Source organism: Muntiacus reevesi, chromosome 1 (genome assembly GCF_963930625.1).
Source record: "Muntiacus reevesi chromosome 1, mMunRee1.1, whole genome shotgun sequence".
NCBI lineage: Eukaryota > Metazoa > Chordata > Mammalia > Artiodactyla > Cervidae > Muntiacus > Muntiacus reevesi.
Genome location: NC_089249.1, coordinates 95,397,543 through 95,410,402, shown reverse-complemented (window position 1 = coordinate 95,410,402; position 12,860 = coordinate 95,397,543). Strand labels below are relative to the sequence as shown.

At 58.1% G+C, this 12,860-nt stretch overlaps 1 protein-coding gene and 1 long non-coding RNA gene across 4 annotated transcripts in view; one reads left to right on the top strand and one right to left on the bottom strand.

Moving 5' to 3' along the window:
- Positions 1-1,452: 1,452 nt before the first annotated feature.
- ALX3 (ALX homeobox 3) lies at positions 1,453-11,658 on the bottom strand. Of its 3 annotated transcripts, XM_065927388.1 has the most exons (5): positions 11,337-11,658; positions 5,952-6,268; positions 2,847-2,975; positions 2,416-2,472; positions 1,453-2,209 (listed from the first exon to the last, which is right to left on the bottom strand). In XM_065927388.1, exons 1-5 carry the CDS (start codon positions 11,611-11,613, stop codon positions 2,138-2,140), a joined length of 852 nt encoding a protein of 283 aa, XP_065783460.1. In that variant the 5' UTR covers positions 11,614-11,658; the 3' UTR covers positions 1,453-2,137. The 3 variants fall into 3 exon arrangements, with proteins under 3 accessions (XP_065783460.1, XP_065783457.1, XP_065783469.1); XM_065927385.1 differs by having other exon boundaries at positions 1,453-2,472; XM_065927397.1 differs by lacking the exon at positions 11,337-11,658 and adding an exon at positions 9,586-10,060 and having other exon boundaries at positions 1,453-2,472.
- The window catches only part of LOC136162984 (uncharacterized), a 40,214-nt gene continuing 37,683 nt past the window's right edge, over positions 10,330-12,860 (top strand). Inside the window, exon 1 of the long non-coding RNA XR_010662184.1 lies at positions 10,330-10,747. This is a non-coding gene — a long non-coding RNA (uncharacterized lncRNA). The remainder of the gene's footprint in view (positions 10,748-12,860) is intronic.

Here is a 12,860-nt window from a genome sequence, read left to right as displayed (position 1 = left end):
AAGTCAGCTTTCTCTTCATGCAGCTGTCACCAGACAGAAAAATATGAGCTGTGGGCAGATGCCCCTGGATGGGAGCCAGGAGCTGGTCTCTGGCCTCCCCGTGCCCTCCCCAACCAGGGCCGCCCTCCCGCACACGGCCCGCTCCGGCCGCTGCCCGCCTCTCCCACCCTTGCTGCGTCAATCTTTGACTCAACTTTGTGTTCTTCTCTTGTCTGTCTCTTTCCCACTTCTGTGTCCTTTGCTGTCACGGATTCCTTCCTCTTCCCTCTTTCTGAGCTGTAAAAATGAGGGGGTCGTGGTTTTTCTTGACCACCGCTCTGCGTCTGGCACCCAGCACCAGATGTGGCACAAGTGGGCACTCAGTATCTGTAGAACTAATCTTTCTCTTCTGCATCTCTGACTTCTGTGAGACAGTCCAAAATTTGCTGGCTACGCCTTAGGTGAAGAAGCTTATAGTGCAGAGCTCTTAGCCCTGCAAGTACAAGGGTGGGTTTGCTCCCCAGTTCACTATTGACCAGTTGGGTGAAGGCAGCGCTGCTCATCCGTGGTCGCTGGGACTGCTGCTCCCTACTGCCCAGGCTCTTCCCTTCCTGATGGACACGGGCTCAGGACACCTGGACCTCGGAAGCCAGGCCCTCAAATGAAGGGAATAGAAGGAAGGCACTGGTGTCCCCCGGGGGCGGGAGGTGATTGAGCCTTGCCACTGACTATCCCATCTGATGGATCTGCGCCCTCCTCAGGAAGAAGCAGGCGCTGGCCACTGGAGTCTGTGTGTGCTTGGGTTTCTCCGCGCCTGGAGGAGGAGGAGGCCCAGGATGGGGGGAGCTGGGCTGCTAGCTGAGGCCAAGCTGCTCTGAGCAATGTGGTTGTGTTTACTGGGAGGGTGGGAGGGCTGGGCCTGCTTTTTTCCTGCCTTCCAGGAAGATAAGGCAGAAAGCAGGGATGAAGGATAGAATGGGTAATACTCTGAAACCACAAGAAAGGGTCCTGGCTTTCGTCTCTGCCCTACAGCTCAGACATGCTCCCGGGGCGTCTGGGAGCAGGGAATGGCCCCACCCCCACTACTCTGGGGTCCCTGCCCAGGGAAGCTCGGAACCCTCAGTGGGCTCCCCAGACTTCCATCTCCCCTCCAGTGTCAGCTCACCCACAAGCTATTTCAGCTGTCTCAACCCCTTCCCACCCCTGGTTTTCCCTTCCAGATGAGCCCAGCAACCCTAGAGCCAGGCTTTTCCACTTGCTTTCCTATACCAGCTGAAGCCACCGGGACCCTGGGCAGGTGAATGACATGCATGGGCCTTGAGGGCTGGCTGCAGGTTCATCTTCCCCTAGCCTCTAGGATCCCTGCCTGGACCCCAGGCACAGACCAGCCCTAGAGCAACCAAGTGCCAAACCCTGAGGATACACAATCACCTGGTATAAAAAATACTGCCACCTTTATTATTATGCTGGGCAGCACATTTTTTTTTACAAAAGTATCTTTACAAAAGTGGGGTTTGGAATCTCAAGGGCTGAGTCTGGGGAAATCTGTTTTCTTACCAACATCCAATGAGTAAACCAAGGGAGATCTGGCCTGATCTCATGGAAGAGAATTCAAATACTGGTGGTTTCTGGTGGAATTTCTTACCCTTGGAAGGGGAAGAGGATTCCATAGCATGTTGCAGGAGGGGGCACAGAACACGAGGAGAGATGGCGGAGCAGGGGAGAAGGGGTACCTTCTACGCCAACCTCCAGTTTCCAAGTGGCAAGGAACGCCTAGTTCAACCTGTTTCATCCTCCCATTTTCCTGCATTCCCTGAATGAGGTGCCAGTTGTTTCAGCTGGAGGGTTGACAGTTTGAAGGAAGTCTGAAGGAAGCAGGGCAGTATCTTTTTCCCTCCTGCCCAGAGTTTGGGGGAGGGGACCCAGTGTGTGGTAGGAAGAGTCCTACCTGCTTTGAAGCCCCCTTTCTCCTGGGCAGCCTCGCCTTATTCTAACAGGAAAGATTCTGTAGCTTGTTCCCTGCAGAAGCCTAAGGGTCCCAGCTGCTCTGCCGGGGCCTCCAGGAACCTTCTGGGCTTGGAGGCAGAGGTGCGTCCTCTCTGGCATCCAGGCCAGGGTGGGGTAGGAGCAGCTGGGAGCAGAAATGGGGTTGGGCAGCTCAAGTCTGCATGTCCATGAGACAGATCATGTGGTCCAGTTCAGCAGGCTGGGCGGCTCCTTGGGCTTCACCCTGAGTGAGATTAGGCTTGGAGACTTATAGTCGCCATCCGGAGAAGGCTCAAAGCTGTGGCCCCCTAGGGCGGGGGAGAAGCCATGGATGGAGTAGATGCCAGGGTGGGCTCCAGGAGAGGTTGGCACCCCCATGAAGCCAGCCACATTCCCATGAGGGTGGGAGTATGGAGACATGCATGGGGAGGGGACGCCCTCTGGACTCACGAGGCAAGGACCCCCGGGGCTCCCAGACCCTGAACTGGGCCACAGGGAGTTCTGCAGCTGAAAAGAGAGAAGTAAGCCCATGAATCAGGAGGCCCAGGGGCCTCCCTAACCTAGAGACTCTCTTCCCCTTCGGGCTCCAGAAGCTTTGGAGAGAGCTTCCTCTTGGCCCAGGTCTAAAACCTAGCCCCCAACACTCACAGTGACATCTCAGAAGGCCCCTGCCGTTACTTCTCAAACTGAGATGTCCAACTGCTCTACATACATCCTTTATGAGACTGGTCAAAGCCCATCTTGCAGAGGAAGAAGTGATTCACCCACAGTCGCATGGAACCCTAAGGCTGCTCGTGGTCTCCCTGGGGCCACAGCTTACACTCTGGCTGGCTTTCCCACAGAACTGCCAGGCCCTAGCTCTGGGTGGGGAGGGGTCTCACCTGGGGATGGCTGTCGGTCCGGGGCAGCATGGAGATGTCATAGGCAGACGTGAAGGGGTTCCGCCCCTCCTGGATCTTCCCATAACGCTCACGCTTCCGCCACTTGGCTCTGCGGTTCTGAAACCAGACCTAGGGAGAGGTTGGGAGAGGTTGAGGAGGTGACAACGCAGCCCACTCCATGAGGCGTGGAGCCCACTGGGGAGAGAGTTGATGGCTGTATCCTCCTGTGAAGTGGTGGGGAGCTGGCTCCAGGCTGGTGACTCTCTGAATTGCAGGAACTTGTAAATTCACATCCTTCTCAGGGCCTGGGATGGGGCCTAAAAGAAGCCCAACCCAGAGAGGATTTATTGGCCCTGTGGGCCCTCCCCTGCTCCCGAGGCTGAGTCATACTGGTTCTCCAATCTGGCTGTGTCTGGTAAGGGTAGTGTTGGGGTCTGTGGCCTCAGAGCCTCAGGGCGAGTACATGTGTTGGGTTTCTAGTCTCTTTTTTTTTTTCCAAACATTTTTATTAAAAAAAATTTTTTTCTTTTTTTTTTCTATTTTTTACCATTTATTTTTATTAGTTGGAGACTAATTACTTTACAATATTATAGTGGTTTTTGCCATACATTGACATGAATGAGCCATGGATTTACGGGTGTCTAGTCTTATCTCTTTCCCAGTGTTCGCACCTTACCGCATCTGAGAAATGCAGTGAAGCAACCTGGAGACCACAGCCTGGAGCCCAGCTCCTTACCATAGTCCCTTGGCACTGACCCCTGCCCCTCCCTTCAGCCTCATCTGTCAGGCAACAACACTCAGTTCTTCCTAGCTGCCCTCTGAAACACTGCTATCTTGCTCCTCCTGCCTTTGCCTAGGTTTTTCCAGCTTGCGCTACCCATCCCCCCCACACATACATTTGAGCTCGGCACCCTCTGCTGGACTTCCTGAAAAGCCCAGCATAGCTCTCATGATACTCATCACATCCTACACCACTATCAGTTTTGGAACCTCTTTCCCACTCAGCTCTGAGCTCCTGGCAGGTGAGCGTGGCATATCTGTGTACTACCCACATTCCTGGGGTGGATCTGTCATCTGGTTATGCTGTGTGTACCAGTGCATGTGTCAAGCTCCAGGCTAGATATTGGCACTATCAAAACCAAACCAAACAAATTCTCCTGCTTTCCAGGGATTCAGCTGGCAGCCACAACAAAAGGAGCTGCATGAGTGTATAAGTAACCCTACCTGAGTCCCTCACTCCCCACGCCCCCTCTCACGCAGGAAGGGAAGGCCCGATAGTTAAGAAGTTGGGCGTACTCCCAGCCCTTAACCCAGGGTTGCAGATCCCAGAGCAGGCCTGAGTCAAGGCTAGGGAGGGCCCACTACCGGTTCCTCCTTGCTCTTTAATTTGCTCTCCCTCCCCTGCAGTCCATGGGGTTGCAAAGAGTTGGACACGACTGAGCAACAACCACCTCTGCGGACAGATGGAGGAGCCTGGATTTGCTGATCACTTTTCTTGTAATTCTCTGTCACCACCCGCTCTCCCCTCTGGGCTCTGAACCTGCCCCCTGCACTGTCCCGTGGGTGGTCCCCTTACTCCTCCCAATGAGGTGGGGCCTATGGGTGGTGTCATGTTCTTGTCAAGCGTCACTGCTCTTGGGCCTCAGGCATCATGGAAGCTTCTAGACTAGGTCTGGGGGCCTGTGGCCATCCCTTCACTCCTTTAGGGTTGAAAAGGCCTAGAAGGGCAGTGGGGAAAGGGTGTTCTGCCTCCCCAAAGCAGTTCCACAGGGGCAGCTCTTCAGAGCAGCCCCCTGCCCCGATCCCCACTGAGGCTTGCTGGTCTGTCTGCAGATGTGACGTTTGGACTTCCATGGCTTGTGATCTGGGGTTATCTCAAAAGCTGGGCCTCTTACCCTGATGGTCTCATGCCCTGAGGAGCCCTGGGGAACAGTTCTAAAAGTCTGTTTTGGGGGCCACCTGGTAGGAACATGGAAGCAGGAAGACCCAGCAGAGTAGAGTCCTATGTTGAATTCAACTAAAGGGCATTCTCTGCCAGGCTGCAGTTGGCCTCTTTATAGACTGACTGCTGGTTCCCATATTCCCTGCCTGAGGCCCTTAGAGCCTCTAGAGGGGCCCCCACCCAGGCTGTGATAAGCATGAGCTCTGCCCTGGGTCCACTGGGACAGGGACTCTCCTTTGCTTAGAGGTCACCTCCTTGCCTTCCCAAGAAGGCCAAACCCAACCCTTCTCCTGGTGCCTCCAGCTTGGCATCAGGGAGCCTGCTCCGCAGCAGGTTCAGAGGAAGGTAATAACGACCATCTTCCTTGGGCCAGACTCTTGTTGAAGCCCCCTTTTCTGTCCCCACCTCCTACTTACCACCTTCATGTTCTTCCTCACTTCCAGCATGCCTTGGACATGGATTCCCTTCCCTTCTCTCTTTCCCAGCATCCCTCTGTCCTCCCACCCCGTCCACACAGGCTGGGCTCCACCCAAGTAAAGCTGGCGACAGCTCCATCCAGCCCCAGGGCCTGATCTCTGCTGGGGAGAGTTTGTTGTTGTGGGCAGGGGCTCCCCGCCAGGCTCTCCCAGCTACGGTCTGGGAATTGGCAAGACTGAGGTCACCGGCTCAGGCTGGCTTTAAGCACCACTGATCCTGAGACCCCCGGCAGGGACCCTCCCCTTCTGGGCAGCTACCCTGACAGCAGCCCTGAGACGTGTTTAGCCTATCACATCTTCTAAAATGCTGTCACACCTGTGATCGTCCAAGATCCTTCTCATGCGTTAGTACTATCATTGTCTTTTCCTAAATGTGGAAACCAAGACCGTGACATGCCCCAAGTCACCTGGTCAGCTAGTAAGTGGCAAAGTTAGGACACCCACACAGGTCTTTTGACTCCAGGAGGCTGTCACCCTCATCCCATACAGGAGCCTCAACTTGGGCTGCGAGCCTGTGGCTGCAGCCAAGCTGGGCGTGGAGGGAAACCCAGGAGGGCGAACAGGGGCAGGCTTGGGGAAGGGCAACACTGTGGTGCCAGCGTCCACCTCTCCTGGCCCCCGAGTGGCCTGGCTCACGGTCCGGGTGGTCAAGGCAGCCAGGGAGCTCTGTGGCCAAGGTGCCCTCACCTGTACTCGGGCCTCGGTCAGGTCCGTGCGCAGAGCCAGCTGTTCCCGGGCATATACATCAGGGTAGTGGGTTTTCTGGAAGACTTTCTCCAGTTCCTCCAGCTGGAACGTGCTGAAGGTTGTGCGGTTCCGGCGCTTCTTGCTCTTGTTCTTGGCCAGCTCCATGGAGTCAGGGAGTCCCGGGGACAGAGGGACACGCAGGCTGGCAAGGCAGGGGCCTGGGGAGCCTGGCAAGTTAGAGGTCCCGTCTCGGGGGCCCCCTCGGCAGTCCAAGGGCAGCTGGGGGAAGCTGGCAGCTTTGGAGGCCTTCTCCTCAGCTGCAATGGAAAACACAAAAAGGAGGATGGAAACCGAACCAGGGGGTTTTGTGGGTGGAATGGAGGGAGGGGGAAGAACGTTGACGCTTCAGTCCCCGCCTCCCCCTTCCTTTTTCCTCCCGTCCTCCCAGCAGCCACCCTTCAAGGGAGCCTGGCATTCGGAGGCCTGCCTGCTGAGCCTCCAGCTGGGGAGGGGGCCCTGGGGAACCATGTGCTCTGTGGTCTGGGCGGATCTGCTGGGGCCGGAGGGGGTTTCATTTCGGGGAAGTGCTCTGTGGTGGCGCATCCCACAGAGTGTGGAGGTGCCAGGATTGATGCCACAGCAGGGCCAAGCCCAGGGGTGGAAGGAGGGGGTAGGGATGGGGTGGTCGACATCTCCCTGCCCCTACCTCCTGAGCCCTGACTGCAGGCCTTGGCTCCCGTACCCCAATGCCCAGGCCTCTGCTCCAGGACCAGACAAGGATGCCGTATTCTCTGAACCCCCAGTGTCGGGACAGTGTCAAATCCTCCTGTCCTGGGGTAGAAAGAGCAAGATGGGGCAAAGAAGCTTCAAGAGGAATTGTCAAATTCTGCATCAGATATTGATGTTTGGGCAAGCAATGAAGCTCCAGCGTTAGAGAGCAGGAGACAGGTGACAGGCTATACTCGGAGAAGGAGAGGTGGGCAGCAGTGTGGAACAGCAGAGCCTCAGAGCCCATCATTCTTGTCGTCTGTCCCCACTCCCTGGGAGTCTCTGGCTCCCCCACTGCCCATGATTAACAAGCAGCCCCACTCTGACGTGCTCATCCTCACTTGGGAAGCTTGGTGGAGCTCCACCATGACCGGGGCATGGTGAAAAATAGGTCACCCTGATCACCCCACCCTCTCCCTCTGGCAAGGACCCCCAGCAGCGTCGCCGTGAAATCTCTTCTGAACAGTCCTCTGGGATGTCAGGAGCGACGCCACAAAGACGCCCAACTGATTCACACAGACCCTTCCCTGGCCCCAGGCCCATCTCCAGTGGGGGCTTGGCCCCCAAGAAGCCCAGGAACCTGGCACCAAGAGGCAGTTTCTTTCCCAGGACTTCATGTTGGCTCACTAAAGTGGGGAGGGGCAGGAGGGAAAAGACTGAGAGAGAGGATCAGAGAGGTGGGTTCTGGAGCTCTGGATCTGATGAGTCCCTGTCTCCTTGTGGAGGACAAGTTGGGTGAGGTTCACCTTCCCCACCGCCCCCGCCCCCCACAGCTGGAAGGTGGTGAGTGACCTCCCAGGACTCCCCAGGCTGTGATAAAAGCTATGCTTCACGAATGTGTCCTGGAGGCTGGGGAGAGAGTCAGGTACGGCCTGCCCTTGGGCTAGAACATAGTGACAGCTCAGACACTTCCTTCATGATGCAGGTGGAGCACAGGTGGGGAAATTGCTTCAGTCCTTGACTTCTATTCCTGGGCAATACATTTTGGTTCTAATGGTAGCTCCACCAGGTAGGACCAGAGGAAGGACGACTCAATGGTAGTTTGAACCAAATAATTTTAAGTGGTCAGGAAGACCAGGGAAACTGGGAGAGGGCACCACACAAACTACAGGCTGGAGAGGGAGGGGTCTTGTTATCTCAGATTCAGAGGGAGGGATGGTTGGACTCCAGGCAGAGAAGCGTGAGGGTGGCTCAGGGATGGGGGTCAGAGGAGCTCTGATGTCCCTGCAGAGGGCTCCCCAAAGCTCCAGGGCTTGCTCAGCTGTCACCGGGCCCTCAGTGTCTGTCTCGATTGGATATGCCCAGACTGGAAGGGATCAGACCTGGGACTCCAGGACTTGCCTTCTTGACCTTAAGCCACCCAGCTACCAGGGAAGAAAATGCAGCAAGCCTTCTCAAAATAGCTACCCCAAAAAAGAGCCAAGCTGGCTGGCCTCTGCTGGCCTCCTGGGACTGCCCATTCTGCAGCCCTCCCAGAGCACCACAGAACTTCTCCCCTCCTCACTGCCATTGCCGTGAAACCTCCGTCTGCCCGGAGGAGTCCAGTGGGACAGGGTCATGGATCACAGAACACCAAGCAACCTCCTGAGAAGCAAGGCTCAGAAGAGAAAAGAGGTGGAGATGGGCTAAATGGAGGGCAATGGTCAAGGAAAGGCAGAGCAGGAACAAAGGCCAGTAGTCTGAGTCTGAGCTTGTCATGGGAACGATGCACTGTAAGCCCGGAGTACATCCAAAGTGTGCACGGGCTCTGCACTGGAGTCACTTGTACCCACTGGGGCCACCGGGAGATTAAGCGGGTAGTGCTCCTATTGGAGACTGGGAGCCTGGAGCCCAGCACTGAGGTGCCGGGTGGCCTGCACAACCAGTCTGTCGGCCTGAAAGACAAGAGTCAGGAAGAGCATCAGCGAGCTCTGCCCCTCACTTCCTTCTCGCCAGTGCACTCCCTATCCCGGGTCCTACTAGCGACTGCCCGACTGCCCGGAAGCCATGGCAGCTTGGAAGCCGCACAACTAGGGCTGCCTATAGGAAGCGGCACTGTCCCCCATGGATGGCGTCCACGATGCCGCAGGACCAGCTAGCCGGCTTTCAGCTTTCGAACGAAAGCGTACACGCCGCGTGCCCCTGCCCAAGAGACCCGCAGAGGTCTCTGAAGCCTGGGGTTCCCCAGCTCGGCTGAAAATCCAAAGCCGGTGTGGACCTACACGCCGTCTGGAAACACCCAATGGGGCCTTGGGGCTCTCCTGAGAGGTTTCCAACCTCGCCCTAGTCTCAGCGGAGCTGACGACTGGGTACTCTTCTCGAAGTCCGAGGCCGGCCCAGGAAGCGCGGCCAACAGGGTTAGCCGGCTCAGGGCTTATGCGGTGGCGAGCGCGTTTTGACATCAAGAAGCCAAATTAGAGGACAAACTGGAAGGTCCCCGACAAAACAGGAGGGGACGGCCAGGCACTTCTCCGGCCCGCTGAGCAGCCACGCGCTGAGGGCGCGAAAGCTGCTGGCACTGCCCCGACACTACCGCGGTCCAGACCCGGGCTGTGCGCTCTCGGCAAACGGCGGCCAAGGGCTGGAGAGGAGCGCGGTGCGCCGGCTTTCGAGCGCTCAATAAAGGGCCTCGCCGGGATCGCGCAAAAGAGGGGGCATAGCTGCGCGTTCATGGTCTAAACTGGAAACGCTCTGAGCACGTTATTTTAAGAGCCGAGAAATTAGGCGGGTTCCCCCTTTTGACCAACATTTCCCACCAAGCAGACTGCACGGCCCGCGTCCCCCGGGCCGTCCCTCCCTAGCAGCCCGTCTCTGCAGCAGGGACGCAAGCCACCCGCCGAGTTCAGGCTAGGGCACTGGGGAGGTCACTGGAGGCCGGGGGCTCTACCCAGGTTCGACTCGCATCCGCCGCGCCTCCTTTTCGTTTGGTCTGTCCTCTGCTCATCTCGCCTGGTTAATTTCCTTCTCCTACTTGTTCCCATTTTACTATTTTCTGCACTTTAAGGATGTTTCTTTTTCTCCATATTGTCTGCTGCTTTTCTTTTCGTCCATTCCCTTCTTCTCCATTTGCCCTCTTCCTTCGATCCTCCTCCGCTTTTTTTTTTTTTTCGTTCGTTCTTCATTTATTTCTTTCCGTTCTGCCCAGTTCGCTGACCGCCTTTTACCTTTCCTTCTTTCCTCTCTCCACTGTTTTTTTGTCGAATTTCCTTTTCCCTCTTTTTGGTTGTTTATACTTTTTTATTTTTTTCCCCACGCATTTCGTTGTTGACACCGTCGCGGTCGCTAGATTCCTCCTCGCCGCTCTTTCTGCTCCAGCGCTCTCAGCAGTTTGCTCGGCGCCGGGGTCGGTCGCGATCCCGGCCTGCCGGCCGTAATCCATCGTGCCCAGCAGGGACGCTGAGCCGCAGGGTGCGTCCTGCCGAACGCGGCGCGTCGAGCCAGGCCAGGTACCTGTGTCCCGGGCGGCGCTCACGGCGCTGCGCGGCCGCCGCCGTCTGGCTGGGATCAGAGGAGCCAGGCCAACTGCTTCTCATTAAGTCCCAACTGTGGTTTTTATCAGGAGAGCCTCTTTCAAAGGGCACAGACACGAAGCTCCGCGGACTCGCTCATTTCCTCCACTGACCCCCACACACCTCCCTGCCCTCCCTTACACGTTCTCACCGCCCCGACTGGGCGAAGGCCGGAGCTGCCTGGCCACTCCGCAGAGGCCCGCGAGGCGCCAGCGGGGCGGAGACGGGTTGGGCGGCGATCTCGAAGGATTCAGCTCCGGGCCTAAGCTTCGGGATGTGGCAGCAAAGATGAGGCGGGCGCGGGCACCGACACTTCCACAGGTCAGCCGGTGCAGTGGCAGCCGCGGGGTTGGGTTCAGGCGCGCTCTTTGGAGACCGCACGGTCCAACTGGCGTTAGCGTCCAGGGCACCAGCCCAGGAGCAGCCGGAGGCGCCCAGGGCTTAGGCCCACTCCCGACGGCCCCTCGGTGATCATCCAGTGCGAGGAAGCCAAGACTGCTAGAAGGGCGGCCATCGCCGTGCATACGACGGAGAGGCCAGGTTAGTCTGGGAAATAAAAACACAGTTATTCTGCCCTGAGAATGGCCCGGGACTGCCTCACCAACCGCGGCCACTATACCGAGCGCCTTAAGGCGCAGACAGCAGCGCCTCTCCCGGGGGAGGCCAGGCCGCAACCTCCGTCGGCTGAGTCCGGCTTGGCCACTGTAGATCGGGGCCAACCTCAGGGCCGCCAGACACAAAAGCCGCGCTTCTCTGCCCGCACTGGGGCCAAGAGTTAAGCCTGGCTCCCGGGCCTCGGTGTCAGTTCCCGCCCAACTCCGGCAAGGCACGATCTCTGCTTCCCGGTTCCAGCCGTCTTCCGGCCCAACGGGGCCCCGGGCCGTCGCTACTCCAGCCTCCCTGGACCTCCCGCCTCCCTTTCCCGCCGCCAGAGTCACGCGTGGCTCTGCCTCCCCGCACGGCGCTGGCTTTCGCCCAGTGCGGACCAGCTCCGGTCCGGCTTCAGAGAGGGCCGTGCGAGGGTCCAGATAGGTAGAAACTTCTGAAATAGGCGACCGGGAGAGGGAAGCGGGGAGGCCCCGGCGGGCCCGGGGTGTGAAGAGGGAGAGCGCCCCGCGCCGCGCGTTACCTTCCTCTGGGCCCTCGTAGAAGTGGCCGCCGTTGAGCGCCGGGCCGGGCCCGAGGTCCTGCAGGTACTTGGAGGGCGGTTTGGCCGGCTCCGGGAGGTAGGGCTCCAGGGGCCCGCAGTCCGGAAAGCGGGTCAGCCGCGGGCCGCGGGGTGGCGCGGGGTGCAGGTGAGGCGCGGCGGCGGGGGTTCCCTGGGGGCCGGGAGGTTCGTCCCCGGCGGCCGCGTAGGGGCCAGGCCCGGGCCCCACGCCGAAAGGCGCGCAGCGCTCCGGGTCCATGCCGGCTCGGGGCGCACAGGCCGCCGGGGGCTCCGGGGCTCGCGCTGCCCGCGCGGCCTGTGAGCGCCCGCCAAGGGGGAGGGACCTGGGCGCGGGGGCGCGGAGCCCCCGGGAGCGGCGCGCGCCGCGGGGGGTGGGGGGTAGGGGGGCAGGGGAGGGGGCCGCACTCTGACTTAATGCTGGAACCATCCACGTCACGTGCAGCCCCGCGCGGGTTAACCCCTCGGAGCCCGGTAGCCCCCTGATTCACTCCAGTCCCGGTATCAGAAGCAGTGGGAGAGGGGAAGGAAGCCACCCCCTCTCTCGAGGGTAGAGTCCCTTTTGTCTGTGCATCTTGGTGAGTCCCTTGTTTAGAGCAGCACTGGCCCTGATATCTGGCCCCGCGGCTTGACTCTGGAGGGGTGAGACACTTCAGGGTAGAGACCCCCTCCAGACCCAACAAGTACTTTTAGGTCCGGTCTCCTGATTTTAGCCTGGGATAATGGCCAGAGAACAGGTAGGGGCTGGGCTGGGACGTTTGTTTTCTTTACTGGGAGTTGGAAAAACTTGGCGTTCAGCAAAAACACCTCCGTTATAGAGATCTCTTGTTTCTCGGGGCAAGGGGTCATTGTTGTGTGGAAACAGCTCTGATCTGGTAATGGGTGCTGGGGTCTGGGAGCTGGGTGTGATAATGAATTAGCTGTGAGGCCTTGAACTAGTCTCTTAAGAGTCCCCATCTGGCTGTGGACATTGGACAGGCAGTCCTCTGAATCTCTGTATATTCCTGGTGAGTTTCAGAAGCAGAGGCAAGGCCAGAGAAGACAGCGGGGCTGCAGAGGCATCTCAGGACTGAACAGAGTCCAGCAGAGGTTACCTTAGGAGCAGGTGGAGGAGTTCCTAGAGAGTTTTGTGTTTGAACAGCAGGCATGGAGTGAATGCCTTTTAATGAGCAAATGATCTGAAAGTGCCTAGAGACCACCTGGAGAGGGGCTGTCTGCAGCTCAGACCTTGGGTGCTGTTGCCCCAGGCCTGCCACTTTAGAAGGACAAAGTAGGACCATGTCACCTTAGAGTTGGGTCTCCCTAGCCAAAAGGAAGCCCAGGACTGCTAGGGCAGTAGCTTAGAATTTCTTAAAAGTGAAACAACCTCCACCTTACCTAAGATCTGGGAAGAAATACCTGTGGGCCCTAGGACTCTGCTCACTTTTGTGGATTGAGGAGCCCCTCGTTCTGGGTCACACAGTTTTTTATTTTCACTGCCTCCAGAGA